General features: G+C 43.4%; 1 protein-coding gene, 1 long non-coding RNA gene and 1 pseudogene across 2 annotated transcripts in view; 2 read left to right on the top strand and 1 right to left on the bottom strand.

The window, feature by feature from the left end:
- Positions 1-7,851: 7,851 nt before the first annotated feature.
- On the bottom strand, positions 7,852-11,607 carry LOC142924028 (uncharacterized). Its single transcript, XR_012941168.1, has 2 exons — positions 11,187-11,607; positions 7,852-10,435 (listed from the first exon to the last, which is right to left on the bottom strand). It is a non-coding gene; the product is annotated as an uncharacterized LOC142924028 (long non-coding RNA).
- On the top strand, positions 10,946-11,098 carry LOC116940120 (U2 spliceosomal RNA; annotated as a pseudogene).
- Positions 11,608-11,901: 294 nt separating the features above from the next.
- The window catches only part of SND1 (staphylococcal nuclease and tudor domain containing 1), a 228,057-nt gene continuing 227,506 nt past the window's right edge, over positions 11,902-12,452 (top strand). The window contains exon 1 of the mRNA XM_032949074.2: positions 11,902-12,100. Within this exon, the coding sequence (XP_032804965.2) occupies positions 12,053-12,100 (48 nt within the window). The 5' untranslated portion in view covers positions 11,902-12,052. The remainder of the gene's footprint in view (positions 12,101-12,452) is intronic.

The following is a 12,452-nucleotide window of genomic DNA, read 5'->3' as shown; positions in this document are numbered from 1 at the left end:
ACTCCTTCATCGCAAGAATAGCCTGAAGACCTCTCGTGGCTAGCAGACCTTGACATTGTCATTTAGGTAAAGTCTCGTAGAAGGGAAACAATAAAATAATAAAAATATAAAACAATAATTATATTTTTATTATTTTATTGTTTCCCTTCTACGAAATTTTACCGAAAGAACCAAGAATATGAATCCCTGCAGTCACGAAAGCTTTAAATAAAAAAAAAATTGTCATTTAGCTCTTGAATACTCACTCTTGTGGCATAGTCACTCCTTTTAGCTGTCACTCCATAACTCGTCTTAACTCACTTCTGTAGAACTGCTTTTGGTGTTTAGTCTGTTGGCCTCCACCCCCGCACCTGCGATTAGCACAGTTGGTTACGTACGGTGCGAAAGAAGTTCCACATGCGTACATACATTGCCATACTCAATAATAGAATACAATCTTGACTTAAAGCTTTCGTGACTGCAGGAATTAATATTCTTTGGGTCTTTCGGTAAAGCCACGTAGATATAATTTTTTTTATTATTTTTAAAAATGATGTCTCTATCTACGTGGCTTTACCGAAGGACCCAAAGAAATAGAATACAATCTACCTATACATTGCATACGTCATAAAAAGTGCCTCACGTACACAATGTGACATGTCATGAGCGTAGCAACTGAGTTTAAATCAATGATCAACGTACTGTTACATCAACTTAAATGCCTAATAATTATCATCATCAGCCATGATCAATCCACTGCTGGATGGAGGTCTCCCCACACCATCATTCCAAACTGTCGCCCCCCCCCCCCTTCACCACCCACTCACTAATTTTACGATATTCACAGATATTGTGTGGCTCATGAGCCTTCCCCTTGTTTCAATTACAGTACTGCAAGTGTGACATCCCAAGTCTTATCATGTAAATAAATACAAATTTTAGTTAAATATTTAAGCATCGATTTCATAATTTGGCCATGTATTGTTTTAGGTGGTAAATTTAAAAAAAGCCTCCCTACGTAAATTAGCTTTTATATGGCACTGGTTTACCAAATATGTAAAACGCACTGGGTAATGTATGAATACTCACAGAGCATTCGGGAAAACAAATTCTGTATCTATACTCTACTGTTGTACGAGGTAGAATGCAAATACAGTAATCAAAAGCGTTTACGCGAATATCCGTTTCCAAACAACCGATCCAGTTTTATAGGAACCCCATTGAGAATGTACGGGCATTAAAAGTCAAATGAGATGCTACGTATGTTAGTGAAACATCACGGATGAAAACATGTATTTCCCCCAAATCTATAACGCCAGAAAGTCTGGCTTATGCCGCTGATATACATCTTAATTTTGGTAAGCTCGGGGAGAGTTCTACGCCTGGCCGAACGCTTGCCGATGCCCGCACAATCACACAGTGCGTGCTCGTGCAAAACTTTGGCTTATTTCACGAAAACATAAATAATAATATACCCTTTAAATAAAAAATAATAGTGACTTGGTGGACATCACGCGGTTGTGCATAGATCGGAACGAATTTTTTTGAACTGCAAGTGAAGCCTACGTGCGAGAGGCTGCTCCGTGTTGTTATTTTTTTTGCACTTTACCGGCTCACGAAAGTGTCCTTGTTATCGATCAGAGCGCTCGAGTGAGGAAAGGCACCCAATACAACGGTGACCGCACACGCAAACCCGAACGCGAGAACTCGATACGCCGGGCCCGGGTACATTATTCACCGGGCCTGCGGTCGTATTCTTCAGAAATATTGATTATCTTGTTACAATTAAAGATAACAATGAGTGTGATGTATTCGCACCCCCCCCCCCCTTCCTCTCTGGTCCTTTGATTCACGCTCTCTCGTGGCTAATGAATGACACGAGAGGGCCGCCGTCGCAGCCACGGGGGGACATTGAGCCATCTCGTCTCCGCCGTGCCTTTGTAATTTGTTCCTGGACGCCTCGGGTTTTTAGTCGTTTCCTCGCTTCTCTTTCGACCCTCGGGTCAACCGGGTCGCGGTAAATTTAATTATCGGCTGTGAGTTATTTGCACGGCACTAATTAAAACTGCCCACAAATGAATCGTGCGGTACTGATTACGGCTTCAGTGGAGATATTTGATGGCACAGCGGGTGACCGCGCAGCCTTAATGCATTAAGTGCCGCGGTCCATATGCCAAGTGCAATGTAAAGTAGTGTGCCTTAATACCTTAATGCGATTCACGTCCTCAAATTGATGTTGGCTCATTCACCGTTTTTATTGAGTCCCCTTTTAAGTTTGATATTTAAAAAAATAATACCTTTCTTTTTACAATGCTGCTTTCTTCTTCTATGTGAACTCTCCTCTGCTTCGCTTTTCCTGCTTTATATCACGAATTAGATTCCTCCTAAGACCCATTCGTTTGTACCGAATACTGTATATCCTGTTTGTGTGTGTGTTTTTTATTTGTAATATGCTTTGTTGAAAATATAGATTAAAATCAATGTTGTAAAAAAATGCGCCATTTGGTTAGCGATTTAATTTTCTTTGAAATATCATCTCAAATCACAACTGTATTGCTGTTTCCACAACAGCGAAGTACAAACATGCCCTCCAGTGCTCGTTATTAAAAGCACATGTTTATTGCGCGTATAAGACTCAATCAGTTGATGTTCCACTACACATCGGGGAGATACGTATTATTTAGTTAAAGTTCCCCGTCAAGGTGACCCTATACATTTTACAGTACAGCAATTTACATCATTCGACACGTCAGCGTTTAACAATATTGAAACGGAAATTACACCCTATTTTGCCAAACATTTCAATTAAAACCTGCTACGGTTATAGCTAATAAAAGGTTCAAAAGAGGTAATTATTATTCAAATGTTCTACACATCCAGCCATGTCAGCAATTTGATTGGTGTAATGCGCTTTCGATGATTAGCATAATGTAAAGAGCGAGGTTCAGCTTATGCTAGATATATCCATAATGCGCCGCAACAATGCATAATTAGTATTCACTTGTTTTTTTGCCTTCAACAGCACTCCGTAGTTAAGACGGAGTGCCCTTGCCAAAAACATGGGATGACCCAGCAGCATTTAACAAGCCTGACTCCTGATGAGACCCAGAAGGTTGAAACCGGTCCAGAAGTTGTTTGCCTAAATGCATTTGTGTGGAAAGCCAAAACCCCAATGGCCTAAACATAACGTGTAATGAGTTTGTCTCCTATTGTTATTAATCTGGGTGATCCACATATAGAATAATAATTTGATGGTGATGCTGCTGCACAAGCACAATTAGCCAAAGAAAACCCCGACACATTCGTCAAAAACACTTGTGTCCTGAAAATGTAAAATAAGTAATATGCGACGTTCCTATAGATATAAAATAATGAGATAAATAGAGGCAACATCATTTACATGACAAAGCCTCTGCGCGTCTCCCACCAATCTCAATACACTTGATCAAATCGGTTAAACACCCGTGTCTCCTGACTCACGTTGTTTAGCATAGCCAGTGTGATTTGCTTTGGGCATTCAGTGACGATGCGTAAGCTGAAGTTTACGATGTCTCACGGGGTTTGTCGTGTACAATGACAAAGGCTCTCCCCCATATAGCCTTTAAACAGACTCTTAGGGCAAGTGCTGTTCCCGAGCATCGATGAAGACCGGCACGGTACACACAGGACCGGATTATCCTAGTAGCAAAAGTAGCTACATATGCTACGGGCCCGCACTTTCAAGGGACCCACGCTAAAAACTATCAATTCCGGTTCAGTGATTCTGCACTTGCTCTATTACTATAGTACTGGACTGCCTTAAACTGTTATGAACGACTGGGTGTTTAAGGTTCGCGATTTGTCGTATTATCTGGCTCTATAGCAGATTAGAAAATACAATTGCTTTACTATGCAAGTTAAAAATTCGTGTTTTTTTAATATTTAGGGCCCCTTTATAACAAATGCTACAGGCTCCGCACTGAGCTTGATCCGGCACTGGGTACACAGGGTGGCGGGTGGCCAACACCACAGCCGCCCGCCCGCCTTTGCCTCCCCAGTGCTGATATTTACACACCGCATCAGGGCTGAGTCAACCTAGGGGAGAACCAGGATCGGTTCAAATATTCACCACTGTTATTGGTCGCGAGCGGGATTTGAACTCGGGGTGGTCGGGTTCGTATCGTATTGTATTGCGCTAATCACAACCAATCGAACACAGCACCAACGTCTCTTGTAACCAATCACCTATACTGCACGAGTAGATGTCAGTGGGCTATCTAATGGACATCTGTGAAAAATAGCTTTAGAGCTCATCGGATTCCTCCAGTATAAATAAATATTCTCATTCTGATAAATGAAAAAAATAAACAAGCAATACATCTCCTTAAACGATATGTCCTTCCGCATAAAAATAAAAGTACATTTACACTCGAACCCATTTCTTAAAGATAGGGTCCTTGTCTATAAACAGTTGGCAGTTCATTAGTATTAGTTCAAGCAAGCCTGATTGTTGGTGAGACAATGTATGTTAAAACCATTCCAAAGTTTTGCTTGCGTTGAACCAATTGCTGATAAAAAAAATGCACTCACAAAAGGCCTTGTGGAGGACAGTAAGTGTAAAAAATAAAACTCCTATTTATTTTCGTTCGGGTTATTGAGAGACAGATGCGTGAGGGAGATATAGTGCCTGCATGTTTATGTTGTTACTTATGTTCTCCACAATGAGACTACGGTAAGAATTTATATATATTTACGGGAGAGGCCAATGGAAGGTGCTACCCCACGTAGTAAAACATCCTAACGTTGCATTAACGTTGGCAAACGGTTGGATCCAAAGTTTAATATTTACTGGCGTAAACTTGGTTATTTTCAACTTACGTCCAGAATCCGTCGAAAAGCATGAACGATGCCCTTTTAACGCACATATTCTTAGACAGCATAATGTAAAATAAAAGTCAAGTGCTTAAAAAAATCGATACGTGTGATATGAAAAAAAATTATATGCGTGTTTTTTTTCGACATGTCATGCTAGATTGAGTTGTTTTTATTAAAACCTCGCAATGCATGTGGCAATGCTGTCACTTCAGAACATTGGGGTGAATTCTGGATTCAAATTTGGTTGGATATCGGATTGTTGGGCCCAATGTTAAATGGATAAAATTTTAACGTCATTGTTTAGACACTGATATAAATTATTTCTATAATCCTAAATATCGATCATTGTATTTACATTTTTTAACAGGAAGTGCAATTCGTAAAACAATAATTTTAATGTATGAAACATATATATTTTAATAATTGAAGCGACAGTGACATCAAATATGTAAAAAATTGTCACATTTTGCGAGAAAAGCATGAAGAAGCATGATATCATTGAAGTGACGTCGCTTTAGAGACGTCACTTTTTTGGCTCAATCCGAAATGGGTTTTCTTTCCTCGGATCATTCGAAATATCATACCTAGAAACGAGTATACGCATAACACAGTAATCCTGCAACATTGACCCAACGTTGCCCTGTAATTGGAATCGTTGGGCCATTATTGGCCCATTCCAAGTTTTGTGGGCAGTTTGTTTAGATTTTAAACAGGGCTTAGTGTTTGAAGTGTGAAAAGTATTTTTTTTTTTATCCATCTGGATGATCTTTCATATTGCACTGCTCGTTGATGGTGCAGTTTGGTCAAACCACTCTTACAACCGACATTGTGAGAAGATCTTCATCCTGAAGTGGATTGACAAAGGGGCTGTAAAATGATAACTGAAGGGGCTCTGCGGCTTACAGCAGCCCTGACGTCAGCAGGCCAGGTGATACACCAGAGGGGATGTCTGGGGGAAAGGCTACAGAAGGGGCACAGGGGGAAGCCCCAGGAACCCGCTGGTAGGTTCTAGACAGGGGGCGTGGCCGGGGCGGAACGAGGCCACGCTGGGAGCATAAAAGGGGGCCCTGAGCGAGAGCTCGAGGCTGTCGTTTGGAGTCGGATTCCCGTCGTGCTGTTGAAGATCGTCGCCATCGTTGCTGTCGTCTCGTCACCATCATCTCTGCCGTCTCCACTCGATATTGCGCTCCTCGACGGTAGTTGTCTGTCTCGGTTCAGCGCCGTCAGTGTTAGACGGCTAGTGCTGTGTATAGGCGAGCAACTCACGTAGAGTTGTGTATAAACGAGCGACAGAAGAATGTGTACCAGCGTAGGGTGCGTATTGTGCAAAGGGTGCTCGGCGAAATAACATAAGTGCCTCCAAGTCTTAGCATCTCCGAGTAAGTCACTACGATGTTGAAGTGGCTCGCACCGTGTGCTAGCCTCTGTACCATGGTGGCAAGATGTTAACTACCTCGCCTGGAATACAAGAAGTCGTGGGTTTGATCCCGACCCTGACGCCTGTATATTTGGAGTTTGCATGTTCTCCTCGTGGTCGTGTGGATTTTTCTCAGGGTCCTCCGATTTTTCCCTCCACATTTAAAAATATTATTTTAGAGTATTTGGCTGCGATACATTTCTACATGATTTGCCACTTCGTCGAGCTATCATGTGGCCAAGGTCGCTTCTGAAAAAGAGCTATACAGCTCAGTGGGCCTTAACTGGTAAAATAAGACATTGAACAGTTTTAGTGCCATGAACCCAGTGGCGAATAATATCTGGGCCAGTATGAGACCATTTCCTCCCCCTCTACCCCTACCTTCACGAACCCACACTGACCAAAGTGGTGAAGTATGGTCAAACAACGACCCACATGGCATTGGGATGCCTTCATTAAGCAGTGGATTTACAAAGGGATGTACAAACCATATCAATCACATCAAGCAATGGAGAAGTGAATTGCTCCTGCTTGCTGATAACAACATGTTGTCTCGACAGGTTTTTTGCACATTGTTTAAGACTAAAATATTAATCCCAGCTCTGGCAACCAAAAATTGAGACAGTTTTTTTGTAAACATCAATGTTACATGTATTGATAATACATCGTCATGAAATCACACAAATGAATGTTAATTTTTATTATCAAGTTCCTTTTTCTAAAAGTACCTGAGCTAAATGTGCTCATCTGCTTCTCGATTCCATGATTTTGGTCCTGGTCTGCCTTCAATAACTGTCCAAGGTATTCTCTCGTGGTTTTTTTTTATTGTCTCTCCAAAAGACATCTTAATGATGATAATTCAGTGCGAATGGCTATATGTTCAGGAGCCAAATACCAATATCTAAACTACTAACTCAACTTTTTATTTTACCAGGTAAGGCCCACTGAACTATATACAGTAGCTCTTTTTCAGAAGTAACCTGACCACAAATGATCGCTCAACGAAATGGCTTATCTTGTCAACATTTATAGCAGCCTAATACTCTAAACACGTGTTTCTAAAGGTGGAGGGAAAAACTGGAGGATCCCATATCGAGGTCTGATAGCCAAGAGAGGGATCCAGGAGAGTGTTTGTGTAGTTTTGTTATTACTGCTCCACTGATAGAATGTAGACTACAGTGGCTTAATATTTGGTCGATCATTTTGGTTGCATGGCGACAATTACACTGTGGTTTATTTGGACGAATTAATTCTCATAGCGAAATTGTACTACATGATTTAGTTTTACTCTTACTTATCTTCACCCCACTTTTCATGGAATCATGAATTAAAATGAATTTAATTCAACAATTTCCTGTAGTTCATTCCCACTGCTCGCTATAATGACAATGTCATCAGCAAATCTGAAATTGTTAATATTTTACCCATAAATGTTTATTCCCGCATTTGTCTAATTCAAGTTTCGGAAACATCTCCTGTTGTTGTGGGCAAATTTGGCAAAAGCGTATCTCCTTGAAGAGAACGTTTTTAATCTTCAGTGCACATTACCTGGACAATAAAAGAAAATGCAAAAACCTGAAAGTAGCACAACAAAACATGAAGCGGTTTCAGTTTTCCGTTTCATTTGTTAGGTAAAACCCTGTGAGTCATGCGGCTCTTGACTCGGGTGCAACCGCAACAAAACAAAAACATGAACAAAAAATATCTTAAAGTGACTACGCGCAACAGAAAAAAATCCTGGAAAAAAACAGCAAAGTGTTCCTGAAAAAAGATCGCATTTTAACGCTGTTTGCAAAAATCCCAGTGGGATGCAAGTCAAACAATAACAACCATAAGACAATGTAGATTAGCGTTATCAAGCCAACTCTGTACTACAACAAACAAACATGGCCAGACCAAACCGTCCTCTAAATCACCAAAATAAAGCCACAAAAACAATGTAACAGTGATCATAGGAACTGTGATTCAAATCCAACAACAAACGATATACATAACATGTACGACCAAACCCCGCAGCCATAGCTGGCTGCATGAGTCACTCCATAACAGCAGGAGCATCAGTAGCAGAATATACATTCTCAATACACCTTTAAAGATCAGCACACCACAATCAAAACTCAAGATTATACTTTGCAATGGTCATCCGGAATGATACATTTGATTTCAGGCCATTCTGAATAGCAGAAATGCAAGCTTGGAATTACAAATAAGAGAAATTGTAAGACATGAAAAGATGCGAAATTTAGAGACTAAATGGGAACTTTTTGCCAGTAGCAAAGTATGAAAAAATAAGAATAGGTTTTACCCTTTCTGGCAATAAATCAGGAGGTTTCGATTTAAAGCTTTCGTGACTGCAAGGATTCATCTTCTTTGGTTCTTTCGGTAAAGTCACGTAGAATGAGAATAAAATAATAAAATAAAACAATAAAATTCTCACGACGTTTCGGCCACAACACAAGTGGCCTTCTTCTACAATGTTGTAGCTCTGTCGTCCCGACAGGTTTGTTCCTTTCACCTGAAGAAGGCCACTTGTGTTGTGGCCGAAACGTCGTGAGAATTTTATTGTTTTATTTTATTATTTTATTTTCATTCTACGTGACTTTACCGAAAGAATCAAAGAAGATGAATCCTTGCAGTCACGAAAGCTTTAAATCGAAACCTCCTGTTTTATTGCCACAAAGGGTAAAACCTATTCTTATTTTTTCATAATTTAGTAGCTGTTCGTGAAGTAATTGGGTTTAACCAGGACATGTGGCGACAAGGCATGGCGACTTCATGGTGATCGTGATTAACGGTAGAGTGGCAGCCACGGGATAGAACACGCCCGAGAGGATGTCGACCGTGCAGCGAGATGGATTGTTGCATCGCAAGACCATGAACGATTGCCATAGCTTGGGGACAGATGGCCTTCATCCAGCAATTGATATGAAGGTTGACGAGCGTGATAATCACCAACGTTTGTTGATGGAAAATTGTATTTATATGCGTACACTGGTAACGCCTTCTACTTGCTTTATGCTTTCTCCTACATCTGACAAAACATTGCATCTATATCTCTGTTTTTCATTTAATGGGCAATTGCTTCTTAATCACACACAATGTATGTCACTTGACCATTAAAGTTGCGTATCAACTTGTATTGCTCTTTCATGTTTTTTGAAATGTAAGATTTGTTGAACTGTATTAAAAATATATATGCGTGTCCTGTAATCTCCAGGCGTCGCAGTTGAAACAATGGGGTCATCAATTTCTTTCATAACTCCCGCCACTGGCCACCCATCAGAATAAATGGGCGGCATCCCACAGCAAGTCAGTCGATCGCCAGGTGGCTCTATGGAACTCATGAGCCAGATAGTGCGGGTAGACGTTTTGGAGGTCAACCTCAATGCACTCATGGCAGCTGAACGTGGTGAAGTCACGCCATTTGCTTACTAGACCTGCCTGCTGTTGACACGGTTGATCATAACATCCTAGTCAGCCGCCTTCGAACTGCTGATGGTGTACAAGGTGCCGTGCTTTCATGAATTGAGTCCTTCATTACAGGTCGGATACAAAGGGTCAATTTTGCCGGTAACCTGTCACGCAGGTCATCGGTGACGTGCGGTGTGCTGCAGGGACTTATACTTGGCCCGGTGCTCTTCCTCCTTGATACCGCTGATGCCATCGGCATCGCCCTCCGGTATATCATCGGCGTGCGTTCATATGCCGGCGACACACACAAACTTTACTTCCATACAAAAGCTGACTCGTGCGTTTCACACGTGCCAAGCCTCATATTGCGTCTCAACGGCATACGGAACTAGGTGACATCAAACCACCTGCAGCTTAACTCTATTAGGACTAAATTAATCGTGCTTGGGACACGCCATCACCTGCACAGAGTCGAACGTGAGCCCATCCACAAAGACAACTGCGACATCCCAGTGTTGGACAAGGCAACATGCCCTTGGTGTCCTTGTCGATAGCGAACTGACATTCGCATTAGGCGCCTGACTGGACGGTGCTTCTACCAGCAGCAGCTTCGACAACTGCGCACGGTCCGTCGTGCCCGGAATGCGGAGACTCCGAGGGTGTTCGTCCACGCATTCATCAGCCACGTGGACTTACTGGCAAGAGCCATCTTCGGCTGTGCCAGATCCGTTCACCTGCGGCCAATGCAGTCGGGTGTCAGATGCTGCAGCTCGTCTGATAGGAAACAGAAATATGATCCGATCACGAGCTTTGATACGTGATGAGCTGCACTGGCTACCTAAAAAAAATACAATCTGAGTACGACGTTTCGCTAGTAATTACAACTAGCTTCATCAGGCGACAGTCAAATGTGGCTGTCGCCTCACCTATATTCACAATCATCAGGCATGTTCTGTTTACGTGATAAACCTTGCTAATTGGCTGCGTCGAATGGTGGCGGGTTTAATTACACATTTATGTCTACGCGATATAACCCACAAAAAAAACCCTCTATTACGGATGATATTGGTCTCGAAAGCCTACGTGTTAAACTGACCAAACAGACACCTTTCACAAGGAATCAAGTCTGCAATAACCACGTGGACTTGTTCGCAACAAGTACGTGTTTGAACATCGTGACACCTGTTTTATTGCCTGAAAGGGTAAAGCCTATGATGTTTCACACTTTAGTCCTGGCAAAAAAAGGTCCCATGATACATTTCATAATTCTTTCCCCCCACCCCCATCGCTTCCTCGGCCTTTTGGCTAAGATCAAGTGAAGCATCTGTTCTTATAATTTAAATAATTCGTTTATTGTTGTAGACGTTCAGATGTGTTTAGTCCTGTGAACGAGGTTGTGGGGGGGGGGTTAGCGTTACCCCCAGACGCACATTCTCGTGGCAAGCGCGCATCCCGTGCCACGTGTCAACAAAGACGCCCCGCATAGCCTGCGCGGACCGGAGAGGCAAGTGCTGGTAGCAAGCACCTATTAAGGCACACGAGGGGATGAGCGTCCATTGGGATTCACGAAGTGGCGACGGTTCACAACATCGCCATTTGAGGCCGAGTCGACCTAGGGGAGGGGGGGGGGGGTGCTGGTGCCCAGGATGAATTCGGATAAATCGCCACCAGTGTTGGCCGTGAGCGGGAATTGAACTCGGGTCGCCGGGTCCGTAGCTCGGCGCGCTAGCCGCTACCCCCCACACACAAGCCACGTCAACACCACCACCACCATCATCACCACCACCACCATCATCACAATCATCATCACCACCATCATCATCACCATCATCAACACCACCACCATCATCACCACCATCATCATCACCACCATCATCATCACCACCATCATCACCACCATCACCATCACCACCATCATCATCACCATCATCAACACCACCACCATCATCATCACCGCCATCATCATCACCGCCATCATCACCACCGCCATCATCACCACCACCACCATCATCAACACCACCATCATCATCACCACCATCATCATCATCACCACCATCATCATCACCACCATCATCATCATCACCACCATCATCATCATCACCATCATCATCACCACCACCACCATCATCCTTGCGGTGATGATGACGCGGAGAGAGGAGACAGCGGAGAGGGAGGCGTGCCGAGGCACACGTTGTGGGAGGAGGTGGTAGTGGTGGTGGTAGTGGGTTGTGGGAGGGGGAAGTGATGGACGGGTTCGAGGCGGTGCCACGTCTCTAACCTCCGTACCGGACGTGGTTACGCTGGGCTCGGCGTGGATCGGTGGCGCTGTCGCGGCCCTCACTTCCTTTGCTCGGCAACCAAGTTCCCTCCCTCTCACCCCCCCCGACAACTATGGCGGCTCCCACGCAACCCGTCTCACAGCGCGGCATCGTCAAGCAGGTGAGAGACAGAGAGACAGACAGAGGCGGACAAAGAGACGGGCCCCGTCCACCCTCCTTGCTCACATCCCCGACCTCCCTCTCCCTAGGCCAGCCTAGAACACAACCAAAGCGGCCGCTCCACACTTCACGTGCTACCAATGGGGGGTCCTCCTCCTCCTCCTCTCTCTCTTGCCACAGCCATGGACTATCTCTCTCTCTGTGTCCGCTGTGAATGTTTAAAAAAAACAAATCCCTTTTTTTTAAATCAACCCGCACTCGTCGCCGTCTCTCTCTCGCTCTCTCTCACAGCGTGGTTGGTTTTTATTTTTTTATTTTAAAAAAAGCATCGACTTTGGACACGTTTCACGCCA

The sequence above is a fragment of the Petromyzon marinus genome, chromosome 7 (assembly GCF_048934315.1).
Source record: "Petromyzon marinus isolate PM22_M1 ecotype Great Lakes invasive population chromosome 7, UKy_Petmar_22M1.pri1.0, whole genome shotgun sequence".
Taxonomy (NCBI): Eukaryota; Metazoa; Chordata; class Hyperoartia; order Petromyzontiformes; family Petromyzontidae; genus Petromyzon; species Petromyzon marinus.
Note: the sequence above shows the minus strand (reverse complement) of the source record. Positions and strands in the feature narration are given on the sequence as shown.